The 18,036-nt window shown below is 51.7% G+C and overlaps 1 protein-coding gene across 2 annotated transcripts; it reads left to right on the top strand.

The window, feature by feature from the left end:
* Positions 1-401: 401 nt before the first annotated feature.
* LOC142823296 (killer cell lectin-like receptor subfamily B member 1B allele B) lies at positions 402-17,575 on the top strand. Of its 2 annotated transcripts, XM_075914220.2 has the most exons (7): positions 402-1,248; positions 3,099-3,212; positions 3,298-3,393; positions 11,866-12,042; positions 13,614-13,768; positions 15,663-15,775; positions 16,273-17,575. In XM_075914220.2, the coding sequence occupies exons 1-7, from the start codon at positions 1,164-1,166 to the stop codon at positions 16,394-16,396; spliced, it is 864 nt and encodes a 287-aa protein (XP_075770335.2). In that variant the 5' UTR covers positions 402-1,163; the 3' UTR covers positions 16,397-17,575. The 2 variants fall into 2 exon arrangements, with proteins under 2 accessions (XP_075770335.2, XP_075770336.2); XM_075914221.2 differs by lacking the exon at positions 3,099-3,212 and having other exon boundaries at positions 423-1,248.
* Positions 17,576-18,036: the final 461 nt, after the last annotated feature.

The raw sequence follows: 18,036 nt of genomic DNA on the forward strand, positions 1-18,036 counted from the left end.
ACCAGACCTTCGGAGGTATTTAGGAACCCAATTACACACTGTTAGAGAAGTGATTATCCCTTTATTTGCCACTAGTGAGGCCACATCTGGAGTATTGCATCCAGTTCTGGGGCCCCCACTATAGAAAGGATGTGGACACACTGGAAAGGGTCCAGCTGAGAGCAACCAAAATGATTAGGGGGCTGGAGCGCTTGACCTATGAGGAGAGGCTGAGGGGTTTGGGCTTATTTAGTCTGCAGACGAGAAGAGTGAGGGGGGATTTGAGAGCAGCCTTCAACTTCCTGAAGGGAGGTACCAAAGAGGATGGAGAGAGGCTGTTCTCAGTAGTGACGGATGGCAGAACAAGGAGCAATGGTCTCAAGTTACAGTGGGGGAGGTCGAGGTTGGATATTAGGAAAAACGATTTCCCTAGGAGTGTGGGGAAGCACTTGGATGGGTTCCGTAAGGAAGGGGTGGAATCTCCATCCCTAGAGGTGTTTAAGTCCTGGCTTGACAAAGCCCTGGCTGGGTTGATTTAGTTGGGATTGGTCCTGCCTTGGGCAGGGGGCTGGACTCAATCCCTCCTGAAGTCTTTTCCAGCCCTAGGATTCTGCGATTCTATGAAATGGAGATGATTCACAGCTGAGATCAGGGCCCTATTGTGCCAGGTGCTGCACAGACACACAGCAAGAGACAGTCCCTGGCCCGGCTGAGATCAGGGCCCCATTGTGCTGGATACGGCACAGACACACAGGGAGTCTGTATCACAAATAGTTCACAATCTAAATAGAAATGTAGTAGAAAGGGAAACATGCAGAGAAAAGAAGTGACCTACGGAAATTCACACAGCAGGTCAGAACAGGGATTAAAAACCAGGTTTTTTCATTCCCACGCCAGTTTAGCCCCTGTGAATAGCGTTTAAAATAGTTACGGTGCATCTGAAAGCCCTGGCCCAAGACTGCACCAGTCTCAGCATTTTAAGGCCAGTGACATGGGTTTAGGGCTGCACGAGTTAATCTGCACTTTGAAGGGACCCTTTGCAGTCACATGTGAGGAGTGGAATTCTCCTCTCTGAGAGGTGGCACTTCCTGGTGTGGGAGTGAAGTCAATTTCAAGCACCTACGCGCTGCAGTCTGTCCTGCCAACACAGCCAGGTGTGTGAGCTCTTCTCAGCTGCTTGCACCATGGCAGGGGAGATCGTCTATGCGGATCTGAACCTCTCCTCTGGCTTTCCTGGCTCCAGGGCTCCCCTTTCCACTCAGCCCCTTGGTAAGTGGCTTTTATTTCCTGGGGGATTCATGTTAAACCCCGTGGTGGATTTTGCTTGGCAGCCTGTTGCTCTCAGTGCCTGACCCAGTGCACTGTGCAGGGGAGACCCTCTGGTCTCCGGGGAGTAGCTGGGATACTTTGGATCAGTTTTCAGTCACAGCTCACTGCTGTGTGTGGGGTCTGTTGGTGCAGGAGCCTGGAGAGAGGGAAGTCCAGGCACCATTCACCAGTCGGGAGGGTGCATCAGACGGCCCTTCTCCAATAACATCCCACCAAGCTCTGGCTGGTGGCTTGTGGAGTCGTAGATGATCACAGGATGGACTCAGGCTCCTTGGGTCCTGAGAAGAATAAAACCCTGGCCAGACACCTCCCTGGAGAATTGTTTGAACTTAGGATTAGTGAGATCTTTTTGAAAGAGGGAACTGTCTTGTTCTCAAGATAGAAAAAAGTCTAGAAGAGGCTTTGAAAACATGACGTGTAAGGATAGGTTGAAAGAACTGGATGTGTTCCGGCTAGAGAAGAGATGGCCAGGGCAGGGGGTCATGATACCAGTTTTCCAGTATGGAAAAGGTTGTTACTAAGGAAGTGTTGAACAAATGCTCCCTGTGGCTCTGGAGGAGGGATAAACAGTAACCTACTTAAATTTAGGTGAGAGTTTAGGGGAAAACTTTCTAACTGTGAAGAGAGTTATGCATTGAAACAGGTCAGCTGGAGAGGTTGTAGACTCTCAGTCACTGGAGGATTTCGAGACTAGGTAAAATAAAGACCCGTTCAATAAAGGCATAGGCAAACTTGTTCGTGGCTCAGTGCGGGGTGAGGGAGGGGAAGATGGACTAGATGACTTCTTGAGGTCCCTTCCAGCACTACATTTCTGTGAGTCTGTGACTTCAAGACTGAAAGAAGGTCAGTTACAAATAATAGAATGCCATATGACTAAGCTGTCCAATAAAATTCAGCTGTGCAACATCACAATTAAACTTTGACAATGGAAACAGCAAGCATAAAACCAAAGTTGTTTACAAATGGGAAAAATTTCCAGACACTAACGTTGCAAATGGTAAACTTTTGGGAAAATCAACTGGGAAAGCAAAAATAACACGAGTGATGCCAAATCCTTCCCTGTTGCTCATGGCATGAACAAGCCTCCACCAGCTCTGGTTAACTTGGGCCTCCCTTTGTACATCATGTGGGTTATCACACTCTGTAAGTTTTCTCTCTCTCAGGACTGTTTGCTGGAGGGAGTCTTTGCTAGGCTCTTTTGCATGTTTCTCTAGATGCCCAGGGCCAATGTTCTGTTTCATTCTTAACTTGCGTCCTGGGACTTAACAGTTTCTGTTCTAGATAACTTTAGATCAGGTGTTGTTGGACTTTGACCCATCCCGGCATTTGTTACAAATTCATTCCATTTAATGTCTAGTAGTGTTCTAAGGCCTTTGCTTTCCAATGTATCTAGACACTTGTCCATGCCTTTGGTGGACTGGAAGGTGGAAATAACAGTTGAGTTGAATGTTCATAGTTTGGACTCTAAACTGTAGATTTGCAATGGCCAAATTCTGTATAAACTGGTACATGCAATTTGTAACTATTTTCTCCCGGATACTCAGCTGACTTGTGTGTGACTTCCAGGGTATGCAAATTGACGTTACATACACTGAACACAAGGCAATGTTAAGAACAATGTGTTCAAACAAAAAGAGACTCTGTAAAACAAGAAACAAATGTGGTGAGGGATAAAAAAAAGAGAGAGAAAGGTTTCATTTTAAAATGTGGGAAATGTAAAAAAATTGGAGAAAGTGCCAATATTCATGAAAGTGGCCAAAATGTCACCCCTGTTGCCTTTAAAAAAACAGGCAGCTCTCCAGCCATACCAGACTGGTCTACAGAGGAAAACAAGATGAGCAGGAGAATGTATAGGCCCCAATTATTTAACAAACTCCATATGGGCATAGGATTCTACCCAAACTGTGAGTTTGAGGCCGTATTTTTCTTTGAAACAGTATTTCATACACAAGATCCTGATTGTCTCTCACCTGAAGTTGGTTCTTACAGGTGCCCAGAGTCCCCAGTGGCACCGCACTGCTCTGTGGGTCGGCTGGATTGGAAACATTGTCCTAGTGATTGCTGTGATAGTGCTGGGGATGTGGGGTGAGTAGCTACTGGCTCATGTTTATTTGTGCGGATCCATCAGTGAATAGCCCCGACTGTCCCATCTCTGCAGAATTCCATTGTGCAGCCCCTTCCATTAGCTGGTGAACATCTTGATACTGCCAAGTGCTTGGCTCTAAGAGAGAGACAATTAGATAGGCAGAGAGATGGGTGCGCACACATGGGGATAGAGGGATAACACGACGCAAACAGGAACTGGTTATAAATAAAGGGGACATTTATGGCTATATTAGAAAAAAAACTTGTGGCCTTCTTTTCAGATTTGTAAATATTCCCTAAATTATGAAGTTCAGAATGTGAAAAGCTCCACAGCTGGCCAAAAAATGGAAGGAGGTGGGGAGAATTAAGTGAACGTTTCAACTTTTTTCTGTTTTTTTCAAACTTGAAAGTTATATTAACATTTTCAAATTAGAAAATGTACACTCTTTCTCTCATGTACTGAATGGCCAGCCACACACTTCATTTGGAACTGGAAGTGGGCAATTGGGCAGCAGCACAGATTAAAAAAGCAAACACATACAAATATAAACTGCTATAAAAAAGGGAAGGTTATTTTTTTGACAAGGTCAGGCAAACTTTTTATACCCAAGATCACTTGTTTTATTTAAGAGCAACCCAAAATCTACCCTGCCCCTTCCCCAAAACACCACTCCACCCACTCTATCTCCCTGTCTCCCTCCCAAACATTTACTGGGCTCAGGCAGGGGGCTAGAAGAGGAATGGGGTGCTGGCTCTGGGAGGAGGGGCGGAATTGGGGCAGAAGTGCAGGAGCAGTGCAGGGTTCTGGATCTGCAGTGGACTGGAGTGCAGGGTGCTCTTGTGGCTCCAGGGTTGGGAGGTCACGTGCCTCTGCATGCTGCTCCTCTTTGCCAGCACCGTCCCCTCAGTTCCCCCTGGCCTCAGTTCCCCATTCCCAGCCAATGGGAGCTGAGGGGGCGGTGCTTGCAGCTGGAGCAGTTCACCAAGACACTTGCCCCCCTCCGGCTTCCCCTCCACACATGCATTGGACCAGGGGACCATGCTGTCAGCTCCCAGGAGTGGCCGGTGGTGTGGGGCGAGGGCATGTAGGGTGCCTGCCAATCATGATCAAAGTATTTGTAATTCTGAGGTTCTGCTGGACAAAAGTCTTCCCTTGCTGCAGAGCATCTTGGGAGTCCTGTGCCTGCAGGGCATCCTGGGGAAGGGGGGGGGGGGTGTCCTCATGACTGCAGTGCATCTTGGGAGTCCCACATCTGCAGGGTAGCCTGGGAGATGTGGTCAAGTCAGAGAGTCTACATCAGGGGTGGGCAATAATTTTTAATGGGGAAGCACTCCAAGATTTTGGTAGATGGTCAAAGGCTGCACTTCTGTGGAGGGGTGCAGGGTCTCGGACAGTGGGTGGGGTTTAGAAGGGAGCTTGGGATAGAGAACTGGGGTGCAGGAGGGAGTGTGGGGTTTGAGAAGGAGTTTGGGTGATGGAGGGGGTTACGATCTGTGCAGGGTCCAGGAGGGCTTATGGGTGCAGGAAAGGATTCTGGTCTGGGGGAGGGGTGTAAGAGGGGGTACAAGGTCTGGTAGGGTATAGTGTCCTGGGAGAAGGGGGTTAGGGAGTGCAGAGGGTTTGAGTGGTGACATGGGGCAGGGGAATGGGGTGCAGGGTCTGGGAGGGGTTATGGATATAGGAAAGGATTCTGGCCTGGGGGAGGGTTATAGTAAGGGGAGCGAGGGAATGAGGATGTTTCATTCGTTGTCCCTGCTGTCAGCAAAATTTCTCAGCTCCTATTGGCTGGAAATTGACCAATGGGAGCTGGAGGATTTTGCTCGGTGTCAGGGACCGTGCACAAAGCTTTCTCCTCAGTGCCCAGCTTGCAGAGCAATCAGCAGCCTGCTGTTTAAAGCAGCTGCGTTTGCATGTAGTGAGATTGCCAGGAAGGCAGCCACGGGCCGGATCCAGCCCGTTAGCTGCCTCTTGCCCATCCATGCAGTAGAGTGCAGATAAATAAAAGGAGGTAAAAACTCCATCTAGCACCTGGCTTGTGCACAGAGGGAGAGATCTGAGAGAGAGGGGCAATTCTACTGTGTGGTGGCTAGAAAACATCCCACCCAGAGCAGTGACTGTCGTAGCTGTAGGCTTCCTGTGCAACAGGGTGTTGATCTGCCGGGAGCATTACTGCAGGAGATCCAAGGTGATTCTAGGGAAAAGAGGCCGGCCTTGTGGACTGGTCCTTGAGACCTGTCTCTGCTGCTGACTTCTGATGTGGCCTTGGGTGAGTCTCTTCTACATTCTATGCCTCAGTTTCATCACGTTGGGTGCAGATCCTTCCTTCATTGTTACCATCTGGGAGGTAGTCAGGGATTTATTGTGCTCTGCCTGCAAGTTTTCCCGCAGTCTCTGACAGTGCCCCCTTTATGGGACTTCACTTTCCCATAGGTGAGGCTCACGGCCCTGGGACTCCAACACTGGACCTTTGGGATCTAGAAACCCCCCTAGTCACACCCTAGCTTCCCAGTGGGTCTAATGAGTTCAGATGGCAGGTAAACACTTCATCCCCATAGGGAGCGATGCTGCCACCTTTCCAAACCAAGCTGATGTCGATTAGCCAGCTGGGGGGCAGCCTTTGGGGGCCATTAGGTTAGTCTGGGAAAGCAGAGCTGAGCTCTGTGTCCCTGCCGGCAAAAATCACCTGCCTCAAAGCTGCCGGGGCTTCAGCTTTCTCTGTGCTGGGCAGCCCAGTTTGTATTTCCTGAAGCCAGTATCCCAGTCGATCTGGCTGCTTGGGCTGCCAGTCGTTAAGACATAATTGCTGACTCTCCATCCAAACAGGGATCGTTTTGGACACTGCAGCGCTATGGATCCAGACAGGTTCACTGTCTCCGTGACTGTCCCAAAGAGAAACAGAATCCTTGTGAGGCACACACCTTGTTTATCAAAACATGACAGCTTCTGCACTGGCCAGCAGAGGCTACAGTGACTTTTTGCCTGACTGGGGCAGGCAAAAGCATCTGCATGAATTGGTGTGTTCCTCACTCTGGGATCAGGGCATCTGCAGGGTGTCCCTGTTGCAGTTGGGGATGACTCCTTATATTAGGGTTGTTAGCAGCTGGTCAGATAACTGCTTAACTGATGAACCGGCTCCCACCTGCCACCCCGCATGCTGCTGCCTGTGTCTCAACTGGCTGCAGGCTCCACTCCTGGGCAATATCTACACCGGCGCGATCCTACGCCAGAAATATGCAAATGAGGCTAAGCGTGGAATATCGCCCAGCCTCATTTGCCGATCTAATGAGCCACCATTTTTGCGGAAGAGGCTCTTGCACCACAAGGAGCTGTCTACACTGCCCCTTGTGCAAGAAAAACCCTCTTGTGCAATGCCGCTACGCTGATTAGTTTCAGGACGAACGGCATTGCACAAGAGGGTTTTTCTTGCGCAGGAAGGGGCAGTGTAGACAGCTCCTTCTGGCGCCAGAGCCTCTTCCACAAAACGGCGGCTCATTAGATCTGCAAATGAGGCTCGGTGATATTCCACGCTTAGCCTCATTTGCATATTTCTGATGCAAGCTCGCACCAGTGTAAACATAGCCCTGGAGGGCGAGGGGAGCATTCTAGTATCCGTGTAACTACTAAAAATTGTTGCAGCTACACGAGGCACTTTCTGCAGCAGCAAACAGCCCTTCAGGCTGCAGATTCTGTCCATCGACCTGTCACTCACCCAGTGGCAGACCATGGCTCTGTTTCCTGTGCGGTCTCACACCCCCTCACCATGCAGCTCGGAAAGCTTGCCAGCTGCACTGCCACTGCCTCCGCTCTTTGGGTGACAATACCCGAGCTGATGGAGGACGAGGAAGGGAACATGGTGCTGAGCCTAAAGCCCAAGAGGGACAGCTCGGCCGTCCCATTGCCTGCCAGGATCCAAGGTACTGATTGCAAACCCTGCTCCCTGCCTGCAGGCTCCACATCCCAGCAGCAGGGTCAGGGCTGGAGCTGCCACCCCAGGGAAAGCTCACAGCATGGCAGGGGCTGGGGTGAGTCTAAGTTGGACATATGGATTGGCACCATATGGATTGACAGCAGAGAAGGATTCGGGGTCTGATCCTTCAGTATCTATGCACACAACAGAGAAGGCAAACAGGAGCTTGGTGTCCCGGCATCTCCAAGGTGGAGGCAATAGGCAAATTTAGGCCCACGCGGGGGAGTGACTGGCCTGTGGACAAGAGGAAAGTCAGGGGCATGGCTAGGAGAGGAACCCGGGAATCCTGCTTCCCAGAATCCCTTCCTCTCCCCTGCCCGCCCCACCCAGCACCAGCTCCCGCAGTCCTCACAGAGCTGAGACTGGAACCCCCAAGCCCAAATTCCCAGATCTAGCCACTAGACCCCACTGCCTGCCTGTGGGAAAGGAGAGAAACTAATAGTTCTAACACCCAGTTGCCTGCCTTAACACAATGCATCCACCCTTTCCTCAGAGCCAGGTACCCCCAGGCCACCTGCTCTAACCCAATGTACCAGTTCCTCCTCCGGAGCCAGGCCCCCCCCCCCCCAGCACTGCTCTAACCCAGTGCCCCTCCCTCAGCCCCCCATGCTCTACTCCAGTGGTGACCCTCATACTGCAAAGCACTTGGCTGTCATACAGAGAGACAATCAGATACCCAGGTAGATGGGTGTGCATGGGGATGAAGGGATAACTAGATAGATCCTGGCACACACTGGAGCTGGCTAAAAGGAAGTTGGATTCCATCCTTCCTCCCTCCCTTTCACTGGGCTGGCACATGGGGTTGGGATGAAGGGTGCTGGCTCTGGGAGGCAGCTCAGGGCTAGGGCAGGTGCTTGGAGTACAGGAGGGGTTCAGGATCCAGGAGGACATAGGAGGTGCTGGCTCTGAGAAGGGATTCAGGGATGGGGCAGGGGTTCAGGGCAGTGACAGAAAGTTTTGATCAGAGTTACGAACATTTCAGAGTTTGCCCAATTTGGGGAAAACCAAATGTTGAAATATTGGAATGACCAGTTTCTTTGTTTTTTCTATCAAAGACACACAGAACAAGAGAGAGAGGTAGATGAACCAAGAGAGACCTAGTGAGAGACCCTGTGAAAAGAGAGTTTTGTCTTTAAGGCTACGTCTACACTGCACACTTATTTTCGAATAAGCTATTCCAGAAGAGATATTCCAAAATACAGGCAGTCCCCGGGTTACATGGATCCGACTTACATCGAATCCCTACTTACAAACGGGGTGAGGCAACCCCACACTAGCTGCTTCCCCCCAGCAGACCAGGGAGACGCGAAGCTAGCGCCTCCCCCCAGCAGACCAGGGAGACGCGAAGCTAGCGCTCCCCCCCCCCCCCCAGCAGACCAGGGAGACGCAGAGCAGCTTTTCTCAGCAGACACCTCAGCTTGAGAATAAAGGACTGAGGAAAGTGAGGTGTGGGAGAATAAAACTGAGCTCTGGAGAAATGTTTGGCTAGAGTTTCCCCTACAATATGTACCAGTTCCGACTTACATACAAATTCAACTTAAGAACAAACCTACAGTCCCTATCTTGTACGTAACCCGGGGACTGCCTGTATCTTATTTCAGAATAGCACGTCTACACTATGGGGAAGCCTTAAAATTAGTCCGAGGAAGGCTCCCCTAATGCGGATGCACTATCTCTATTTAAGTATCAGAGGGGTAGCCGTGTTAGTCTGAATCTGCAAAAGCGGCGAGGAGTCCTGTGGCACCTTATAGACTAACTGAAGTGTTGAAGCATGCTAGTCTATAAGGTGCCACAGGACTCCTCGCCGCTTTTATCTCTATTTAGAGCCCTAGGAGGCACTGGGGAGTAATTACTTTGAATGGCCCTAAGGAGGGGCTATTTCAAATTAGCAGCAGTGGAGCGTCCACACTACCGCTATTCCAAAATAGCTATTGTTCCTCGTGGAATGAAGTTTACAGAAGTCAGAAGAAGCTGTCCGTTATTTTGAATGTATTTAGAAATAACAGAATTGCTGTGCAGACACTCGCATTGTTATTTTGGAATAGCAGCCGTGGTAGTGGCTGCTGTGTAGACGAACCCTAAAAGACCAGAGTTCTGCTCCCAGATCTGCGGCGTGACCTTCCAAACGTCTTTTTCCTGATGCTTCTATTTCTTCCCCTAACCAATGTTTTCATTCTGTTTATTTCAGGGGAGATTTTATGAAGCCCCAGAAACACCATGTTCATACTGATGTTGAATATCCCCTCTTAGGCTGTCAGCACTTAACTCTGGGGCTTGGGAATCCATTCTAGTCTTTACCACAGACTCCTTCTGTGACTGTGGGCAAGTCACTGAATTACCCTGAGCCTTAGTTTCCCCAAATGTAAAATGGAGATCATGCTACCTTTCTGTATACAGTTTGTAAATTCTTTGGGGGCAAGGCCTATCTTTCACTGTGTGTCTGCATAGTGCCTGGCCCAACAGAGCTCTGATCTCAGCTGGGGCAGGGACTGCCTCTTGCTTTGTCTGTGCAGGGCCTGGCCCGATGGGCCTCTGATCTTAGCTGGGGCAGGGACTATCTCTTGCTGTGGGTCTTTGCATAATAGTGGATAAATGGAGAAAGGACATCACCAAAAGCCGGCTGGGAATGTTTCCCCCTGAATGTCGCGTTTCCCTCTCCAGGCTGACATGTCAGAGGGAGCTGGCTGATCGCAGCAGGATGGCAGGACTGGGCGGGAACTCACAGGTGCTCTGACAAGGAGGCTGGTTCAGTGGTTTTGGTGCTAATCTGGACTCAGGAGCTCTAGGACCAGTTCCAGGTTCTGCCACGGATTCCCCATGTGACCCTGGGCTGATCCCTTAAGGCTGGAATTCCACAGAGTGTAGGTGCTTAACACCACAGCAAGGCACCTAGAGCACGTCTACACAAGAGGGCTAAATCCAAAATTAGCTGCACAACTTCAGCTACACTAATTGTGTAGCTGAAGTTGAAATAGCTTATTTTGGGTTTTGGCACTGTCTACATGGCAGGAAAGCCAAGAAAGAACACTCTTCCTCCAACTTCCCTTAGGGTGCGTCTACACAACATCCTAAACTCGAGTATGATATGCAATCTGTGCTATGCAAATTGCATATCTTATTTTGATTGAATTTCAAAATAGGCTATTTTGAAATTTGTTGCATCTATACAGCACCATTTTTCAAAATAACGCGCTATTTTGAGACATCCCTTAACCGCCATGGAACAAGGGTTACCGGGATGCCGAAATAGCACACCTGTTATTTTGAAAAATATTTTGAAATAATGGGCAGCTCGTTACGACGTGAGGTAGCTATTTCAAGATACGTCCAGTGTCCCAAAATAGCTATACAGTGTAGACGTACTCTTACTCCTCGTGAAATGAGGGTTACAGGAGTCGGAGTAGTAAGCAGTCCTCCGGTTGCACGTTATTTCAGCATTATATCGAAATAACTGCTTGAAGTGTAGAAATAACGCTGCTCGGTAAACATAACCCTAGGGGGTTGTTTTAGGCATCTAATGCCTATTGAAATAAATGGGAATTGGGCCCTTAAGGCCTAGGTTCCCAAACATATTGAGCTGCCCAGCACCCAAGGGAGTTAGGCACCTGGATACTGTTGAGGAGCTGGGCCGAGGTGCTTCTGAAAACCTCCCTCAGGCCTCTCTGCAGCTTTAGGTGCCTAAAACCCTTGTATAATCCCATGATCCTCCCTGCGTCACAGGGAATGTGGGTGCGGGGCACAGAGGGGAAGTGACAGATGCCAGATAAGGTCCTTACGTAGGCAGGCTGTGCCTCTCACCTTGGTATTGGGGTGGGAGCATTAGAGGGGGGGGCACCCATCCCCACCTGGGAGGAAGTCTGCGACTGTAGCAGCAGAGAGCCCCAAACACTCTGACCACCAGCCCAGCACCCACACGGCTGCAGCCCAGCCCCTCAGCTTCCTGTGCGATCTCACACCCCAGCCCACATGTCTCCCTGCCCCTCCTCTGAGGCACCACACAGGGTGAGGAGGGCTACATTGCATTGAACATGCAGCCACAGGCGGGGGGGGGGGGGGAGATCACATGGTCTGTCCCCAGCCTGGGATCCAGCCTGGTTCTCCCCACCTCCAGGCCCTCTGTGCCTGAGTTTCTCCAGCAGTCCAGTGGTGGTAACCAGCCTGTGCCATGTCTCACATGGGGTGGGGAGGCTAAATCCGGTCAGACTCGGAGGTGCTCTGACACTGTGGAGTTGCGCGGTGAGTAACTGAGAGAGCTGCAAACACTGGCTGGGTTTGCAAAAAGGCCCAAGGGATTTAGGTACCTCTCAAGCTGATTTTTCAGTCCCAGCCACTTTTTCAGACACTGGCCCTTTGGGGCTGCTCAGTAGCCCAGGGGAGTCAGGGGAGATGGAGCTGAACAGACTTTGGGCCAGGCCCGGGGTCTCCTCAGGGCTTTGTCAGTCCTCCTGTCTAACAACCTGCTGTAACACTGACCAGTCACCATCATTTCCCCCCCCCCCTGCAGTTTCCCACTTGGCGTCCGAGAAGGGACAGACCCCGGCAGCCCCTGGGAGCGACAGAGCTGGGAGCAGAGATACAGCGACACCCCCTGGGAGCGAGGACCCCAGCACAGCAGTCTACAGCACCCACCTGGAGTATGTCCGATCCCAGCTGTGCCCCCCAGGCCAGCCCAGCCCAGCAGGTAACCCCAGCGCGTGTGTGTCTGAGCCGCCCTCCCCCGGGCACTGCCAGTGGGAACCCAGCAGAGGGCCAGGTCATGGGGATCCAGCAGGGCAGGGACACGCTGCCCCCTGCTGGCTGCACCGATCTAGCCCCCAGTCCTGCTCAGTGCCAGGCTGGGAATGTACCTGCCCCTGCTGGGCCTGGCTGGAGGCAGTGACACCTAGTGGCCATTTGTAGGGTAATACCCGGGAAGATTTAAATAACTAATACAAAGTGATCCTGGGGTTTTTTTTCAGTGGGATGCGGGGTCAAAACTTGTTATTAGAGACATTGTCTCCTGGTTCCAAACTCCTCCCCCCCATTCCTTGGCATCTGGGCCCATGTCTCCTCCCATTTCACATCACCCCTTGCTCCCAGCCTCCCCTGCTAGTCTGAGTTTACCCCACAGTTACTCCAAGTCCTTCTAGGCCACTCTGGCTGTGAAATGGGTGTTATTGTGGGCACCTAGGCTCCTGGGTATCTCCCCTGTGTCGGATAGACCAGTCCTGCTGGTGTGGAGCTGGAGTAAGGGCCCCTCACCAATGTTCCCTCTAATGTTTTCCAGCCGTGTGCAGAATGCCCTGCGCACTGATGCATGTGTGGTTGGGTAGCACCACCAATAGACACACATGCTGCTGTCTGTGTGCGCTCTGCTAATCAGCTGGTTGGCATTTGAATCTCTCCTGGGTGCTCACCCAAAGGCTCAGCTTACAAGGAACCCTGCGCAACAGCCTCTTCCCAGCCCCCAAAGTAGGGGCAGAGCAGGGTGTGTGGCTAGAGCACAGTGCACCATAGGAATTCTCTGCTGCCCAGGGCCCATATGGGAGCAATGGATTAGGCAGAGCAGACACAAGGCTCCTCTGAGTACCCCCCTGGAGCCAGGCAGGGCCCAGCCCCAGATTGCAGGGAGCACAAAGGGGATTCAGGGGGAAAGTACAAATTGGAGATGTAAGAGTTTAATTGGTAAACTGATCAGCAAAAGCTTATAGGTTAGTGCTCTAGACTACGTGCATTTCCCCACTTCCCTCTGCCAGTACATCTTTTAGCAGATGCCCAGCAACCTGGCTCAGTCCTGGTTCATGCCGGGTCCGGGACCTATCCTCATTGCAATTCTGCATTTAAAGAGTATTAGGAGCTGGGTTTGCAGGCAGCTTGCACCAGATCCAGGAGCTCAGACTCCTGCCATGCCCCCAACCCCTGGACAGGGGCTGCTGCCATCCCAAGAGGAGAGCTTGTTTTTAAACTGGTTCCCCTTGCAGACCTGCTCCCGCCTGGCACCTCTGCTGCTGCCTCTGATACAGAGGCAGCAGCATGGGTTGGCAAAGGGCTCCTCGGGAGTGGGTCCAGAGCGCACTGGCTGCTGGCCCCACCCCCAGGGGACTATAGAACAGTCAAGTAAGTGATACGAATTCATGCAGTTAGTCGACTGTTCAGTTAACCGATATTGAACATCTCTAACTCACACCCTCTTTATCCCCATCCTTGCTCGTCACAGGAAGGGAGTAGCTGGGGATGAGTCTCAGAGCACTAATGGCGCCTGTTTCTCTGCAGGGGACGCCGGGTGCAAACTCTGCCCCTCGGACTGGCGCCTGCGCGGGGACAAGTGCTACTGGGTCTCCACAGAAAATAAAACCTGGAACAAGAGCCGCAGCGACTGCGCCGCAAGGGGCTCCCAGCTGCTGGTGATCCGGGACCGGGAGGAGCTGGTAAAGGGGCCGGTAACACCCGGCTGGAGCTGCCCTTGCTGGGCTGGGCCTGGGTACAGAGCCTGGTTAGATGCACTTGAGGACTGGGAGTTTCACAGCTGCCCAGCGGTTTGGTTTGGACGTCCCTGTTCCCATTAATTGTTACTAACGGGAGGGCCAAACTCCTGAGGCAGCTTTGACAGGCCCAGCAGAAATCACTAGTCTCAGGATCAGGGTAGGTGACAGAGGCAGCTCTAAGCCATTGTTAGCCTCCCCTGTGTGCGTGTGCCGAACCCAGCTCAGCTGGGTGTGCGAGTGGGGTGTGTCTAGATTGCAGGCTTCTTTCAGAAGGAACTTTTCTGGACGAGATCTTCCGGATAACGTCGTCCGAAAGAGAGCGTCTACACAGCAAAGAGAGCTGTGTGGTCAGTGAAAAGCTAGTGTCCGCACTGAATGGACGCTACCTCACATGCAAGCTGGGATTGCTGTGGGAGTGGTCACCAAGGCATCTGTGCTTTTTCCTCTTTCCTCTTCTGAAAGAACTCCCTCTTCCCCGCCCTCACATGCCTTTTTGCAAAAGAGCTCTTTCGGAAAAGGGCTTCTTCCTCCTAGAAAGAGATTTTCCAATGTCGGAAAAACCCTTCTGTTCTTTAGATTTTTTTTTTCGAAAGAACACAACTGCAATGTGGTTGTAAGTGAAATTTTTTCAGAAAAACAGCCATTTTTCCAAAAAAACTCTGCTGTGTAGACATACTCTGAGACAGACAGGGCCGTCCCTACCAGTGCCTCCCTACCTGCACCTCCCCTCTCTTGGGGAAGGGGCTGTGCTCAAGAGCTGTGCGGGTCAGAGCCGGGGGGAGGGGGGGGGCAGGAGCAGGGCAGGCAGGTACCAGGGGCCCCAGCCCGCTCTGCTTACCAGGCTCTTAGAAGCGGGACTTGGGAAAGGGCAGAGCTGCCCCCACATTCACTGGTACTGGGAAGCAGCTGGGAACCAGTGGAGCCATGTGGTCTGGGGAGGAGTCGCTTCATTTCCCGCTGCTGTCGGTGACTAAGGGGGCAGGTTTGACCCGGCTGCCTGAGCCAGCGCTGCTAAGCCCCCAGGCCGTGTCACTTGGGGGAAAGTGGTGAAGTGGGGGCAAGATGGCAGGGAGCTCAGCATCCCCCAAGGACGGCCCTGCTTGGGAGCTGGCTGGGCGTCGGGGCTGGCTGCTGGAGCTGGGGCTGCCACATACGCACCACGCAGCTGCCTAGAGCACCATGAAATCGGGCAATTTGGTGCTGCAGGTTTCATGGTGCCCCATATGGCAAGGTAGCTTGCATATTGGGAGGGGTGGCCCGGGAGAGGCAGAGGGAGCGGGAGAGAGAGATGTAGATCAGGGCTACTCAACACACATCCCGTAGGCCACATGTGGCCCGTGGCCTGTTTGTTTGAGGCCTGCGGTGCAGTTTGGGTTTACGCAGGGCTCAACATGTGGCCCACAGGTGGGAGCCAAAACAAAAAAGTCGTCAATATAACGGTGTTCTGTTCTATGCATTTTAGGAGTTAACTTCCTGGACTGTCATTGCTCAGTAAAAGTGCTGTCATAGGGGTGGAAATCTAGTAACTATTGCATTGTATTCATAGCAGCAGAACTGACTTAAACGGGGCCTGCATGTTGTGTAGTTTTTGTATTCATGCCTGTCAGTGTGAAAGAAACCACACTTAAGTTGTGGCCCTCAGCATGCGCTAGAAGCATCACTGTGGCCCCCAGGGCTTCCAAAGTTGAGTAGCTCTGATGTAGAGGGACGGATGGAGGGAGGGTCTACGTGGGGGTTGCCAGGCACACAGCCCCATAATTTTGGTGTTGGACTTGATGACGACTTGGACATGAGAGAACATTCTGTTCACCAGCTGCACTTCACCCCCTTCCTGCAGGAGGCCCTCCACAACCTGACACAAGGCCCATCTAAGCTCTGGGTGGGACTGTCCCGCCCCTCCCCGGAGAAGGCCTGGACCTGGCTGGATGGATCCCGGCTGGATCAGACCCGGTGAGTGATTCCTTGAGTCACTTTCCCTCCCCTGTGTGGGCAGAAGGGGCTGGGGACAGGGACAGGGGAGGGCAGAGGAGGAGGAACAGGGATGAGGTGATGACAAGGTTGTCCATCGACAGGGTGTGGAGGGAGCAGAGCAAAGGGGTGAGCTAAAGCCTTGGGGATCCCCAGAGAGGGGGGCGGGAGAGGGGCAGATATAGACCAGCTAGAGGCAGGAGGGGACCAGGAGGGGCATCATTGGCACAGCCCAGTGAGGAGGAGCCATGGGGCAGAAGAGAGATGGGTAGGGCTAGTGCAGAAGGGGGCTGGAGCTGGGCTTGGGGCAGGGAGAGGCCCTTAGAGCCCCTGGCCAGGCCCTGGCAGTGGTGGGGAGGGGCAGGCCCCAGGGCAGAGCTGGGGGAGAGGACAGGGCAGCTGTGGATCCTGTTTGCACAGGGAAGAGCTGCTGTCGAGTGAGTGTGATGGACCCACAGGCGCTCTCCTTTGTCCCACAGGCTCCCGGTGTCAGGCCCAGCTGAGGGCAACAGCTGTGGGATGATGAAGGGGAATCAGATTCATTCACAAGGCTGCAGCTCTGCACACCAGTGGATTTGCCAGCGAGATGCCATCTCCCTCTGAACAGGGTACGGAGGAGACCTCAAAGTGCGGCTCCGTTATGCCAGTGTCACACCTGGGGAAACCGAGTCACAGACACTCACCTGCCCAAGATCACACCGAGAATTGGTGACAAAGCGGGAAATGGAACCCAGGAGTCCTGCGTCCCAGCCCTCCCTCAGCCTGTAGAAGCGAGTCCAAGCTCCGGTTTTGCGGTTTCAGCAGGGCTGGGCTGTAGGTAACCCTGCCCCTTCCTGTTTAAGCCCCGTCCCTTCCACAGTGACCCAGAGCTACTTCAAAAAATTTTTAAGTGGCCCCTAGCAAAAATGATTGCCCACCCCTTCTGTAGATGGGATCATGAGCTTTCGTCGGGGGGAAGTGGGTTGTCCCACAAGAGCTCATGATCCCATCTACATCAGGAACGTCAAACAGGCTTCTGGCGGGTTGCATGCGGCCCAATCGAAATTTTTTGTGGCCTGCCACTACATTTTATAAGAGAATAAAGTGCGGCCTGCTGGCCACTTGGAGCATGTGGCCGAGTGCAGATCACGGCTGGCCGGGTTGCCCTGCACATGCATCAAGTGCCTGCTTACAGCTGGCTGCTGTGCTCTCACCTCCCCAGTGCCTGAGGAAGAAATGTGTGGTGGCGATGACACTGGCTCTGGGACCTAGGCATTAGGTATGGTTTGGGGGAGGGAAGAGGCACTGGGTCAGAGCGGGATGGAGTGCTCTGAGGGAGCAGAGGAGAATTGGGTTAGAACGGGGATATGGGAGTGCCTGGCTTTGGGGCAGTGAAGGGGGATATTTTTTTCATGTTTTGGTTTTTATTTATTTCCAAATAAAATCACAAAATGTATATTAATTGTATATCAAACATACGTCAATTTTTTTGCAATTGAACAACTAATTATATGTTTATGCAAAATCTCAAACTTACAAAGTATCTGAAATTTTCACAGAAACCTGTTCTGTGTGACTGACCATGGTCTATACTTGTTTTTATTTCAACAAAACAAGTTATGTATCATATAAAAAATTTAAAAGTACCTTCCATTTATAATTACATTAAAAATGATTTTATGAGTAAATAACAATTTTACACGTCAAATTATTGTATTATATTAAAACAAGACCTGAAAAAATATTATAAAATATATCTAAAACATAATCTATAATCATAAATAGTGACAACTTTCCAATAGAAGTACATTTTCTTTGGTGTCCCTGAAAGCTGTCAGTTTTCATTTGTGTGGCTCTTAGTGGGCTTCAAGCTGGACATGCCTGATCTACATGTTTGTTAGTCTTAAAATGTAACCAGACTATGATTTTTTAACTTTTTCCTTTTGTTATAAAGTATCCTTTATTTTAAAAAAATTGTAAGTAACCCCAATGCACCCACCTCTCCGCCAGAACCGGCCCCTCCCCAGTGTCGCCCCATCCGGATGCACTCACCCCTCACACAAAGCCAGGCCCCCCCAGCACCCGCATCCCAGTACACTCATCCCTCCCCCTGAGCCAGCCCCCCCCAGCACCCTCCATCCCAATGCACTCACCCCTCCCCCTGAACCCGGCCCCCCCAGCACCAGGAGTGCCCTCCCATCAAATCCTCCATCCCTTCCCCCCCTCAGAGCCAGGCACCAGAGGAATCTGAGGGCTAGGTAAGG

Source organism: Pelodiscus sinensis, chromosome 19 (genome assembly GCF_052426305.1).
Source record: "Pelodiscus sinensis isolate ZL-2025 chromosome 19, ASM5242630v1, whole genome shotgun sequence".
In the NCBI taxonomy this organism is placed as follows: domain Eukaryota; kingdom Metazoa; phylum Chordata; order Testudines; family Trionychidae; genus Pelodiscus; species Pelodiscus sinensis.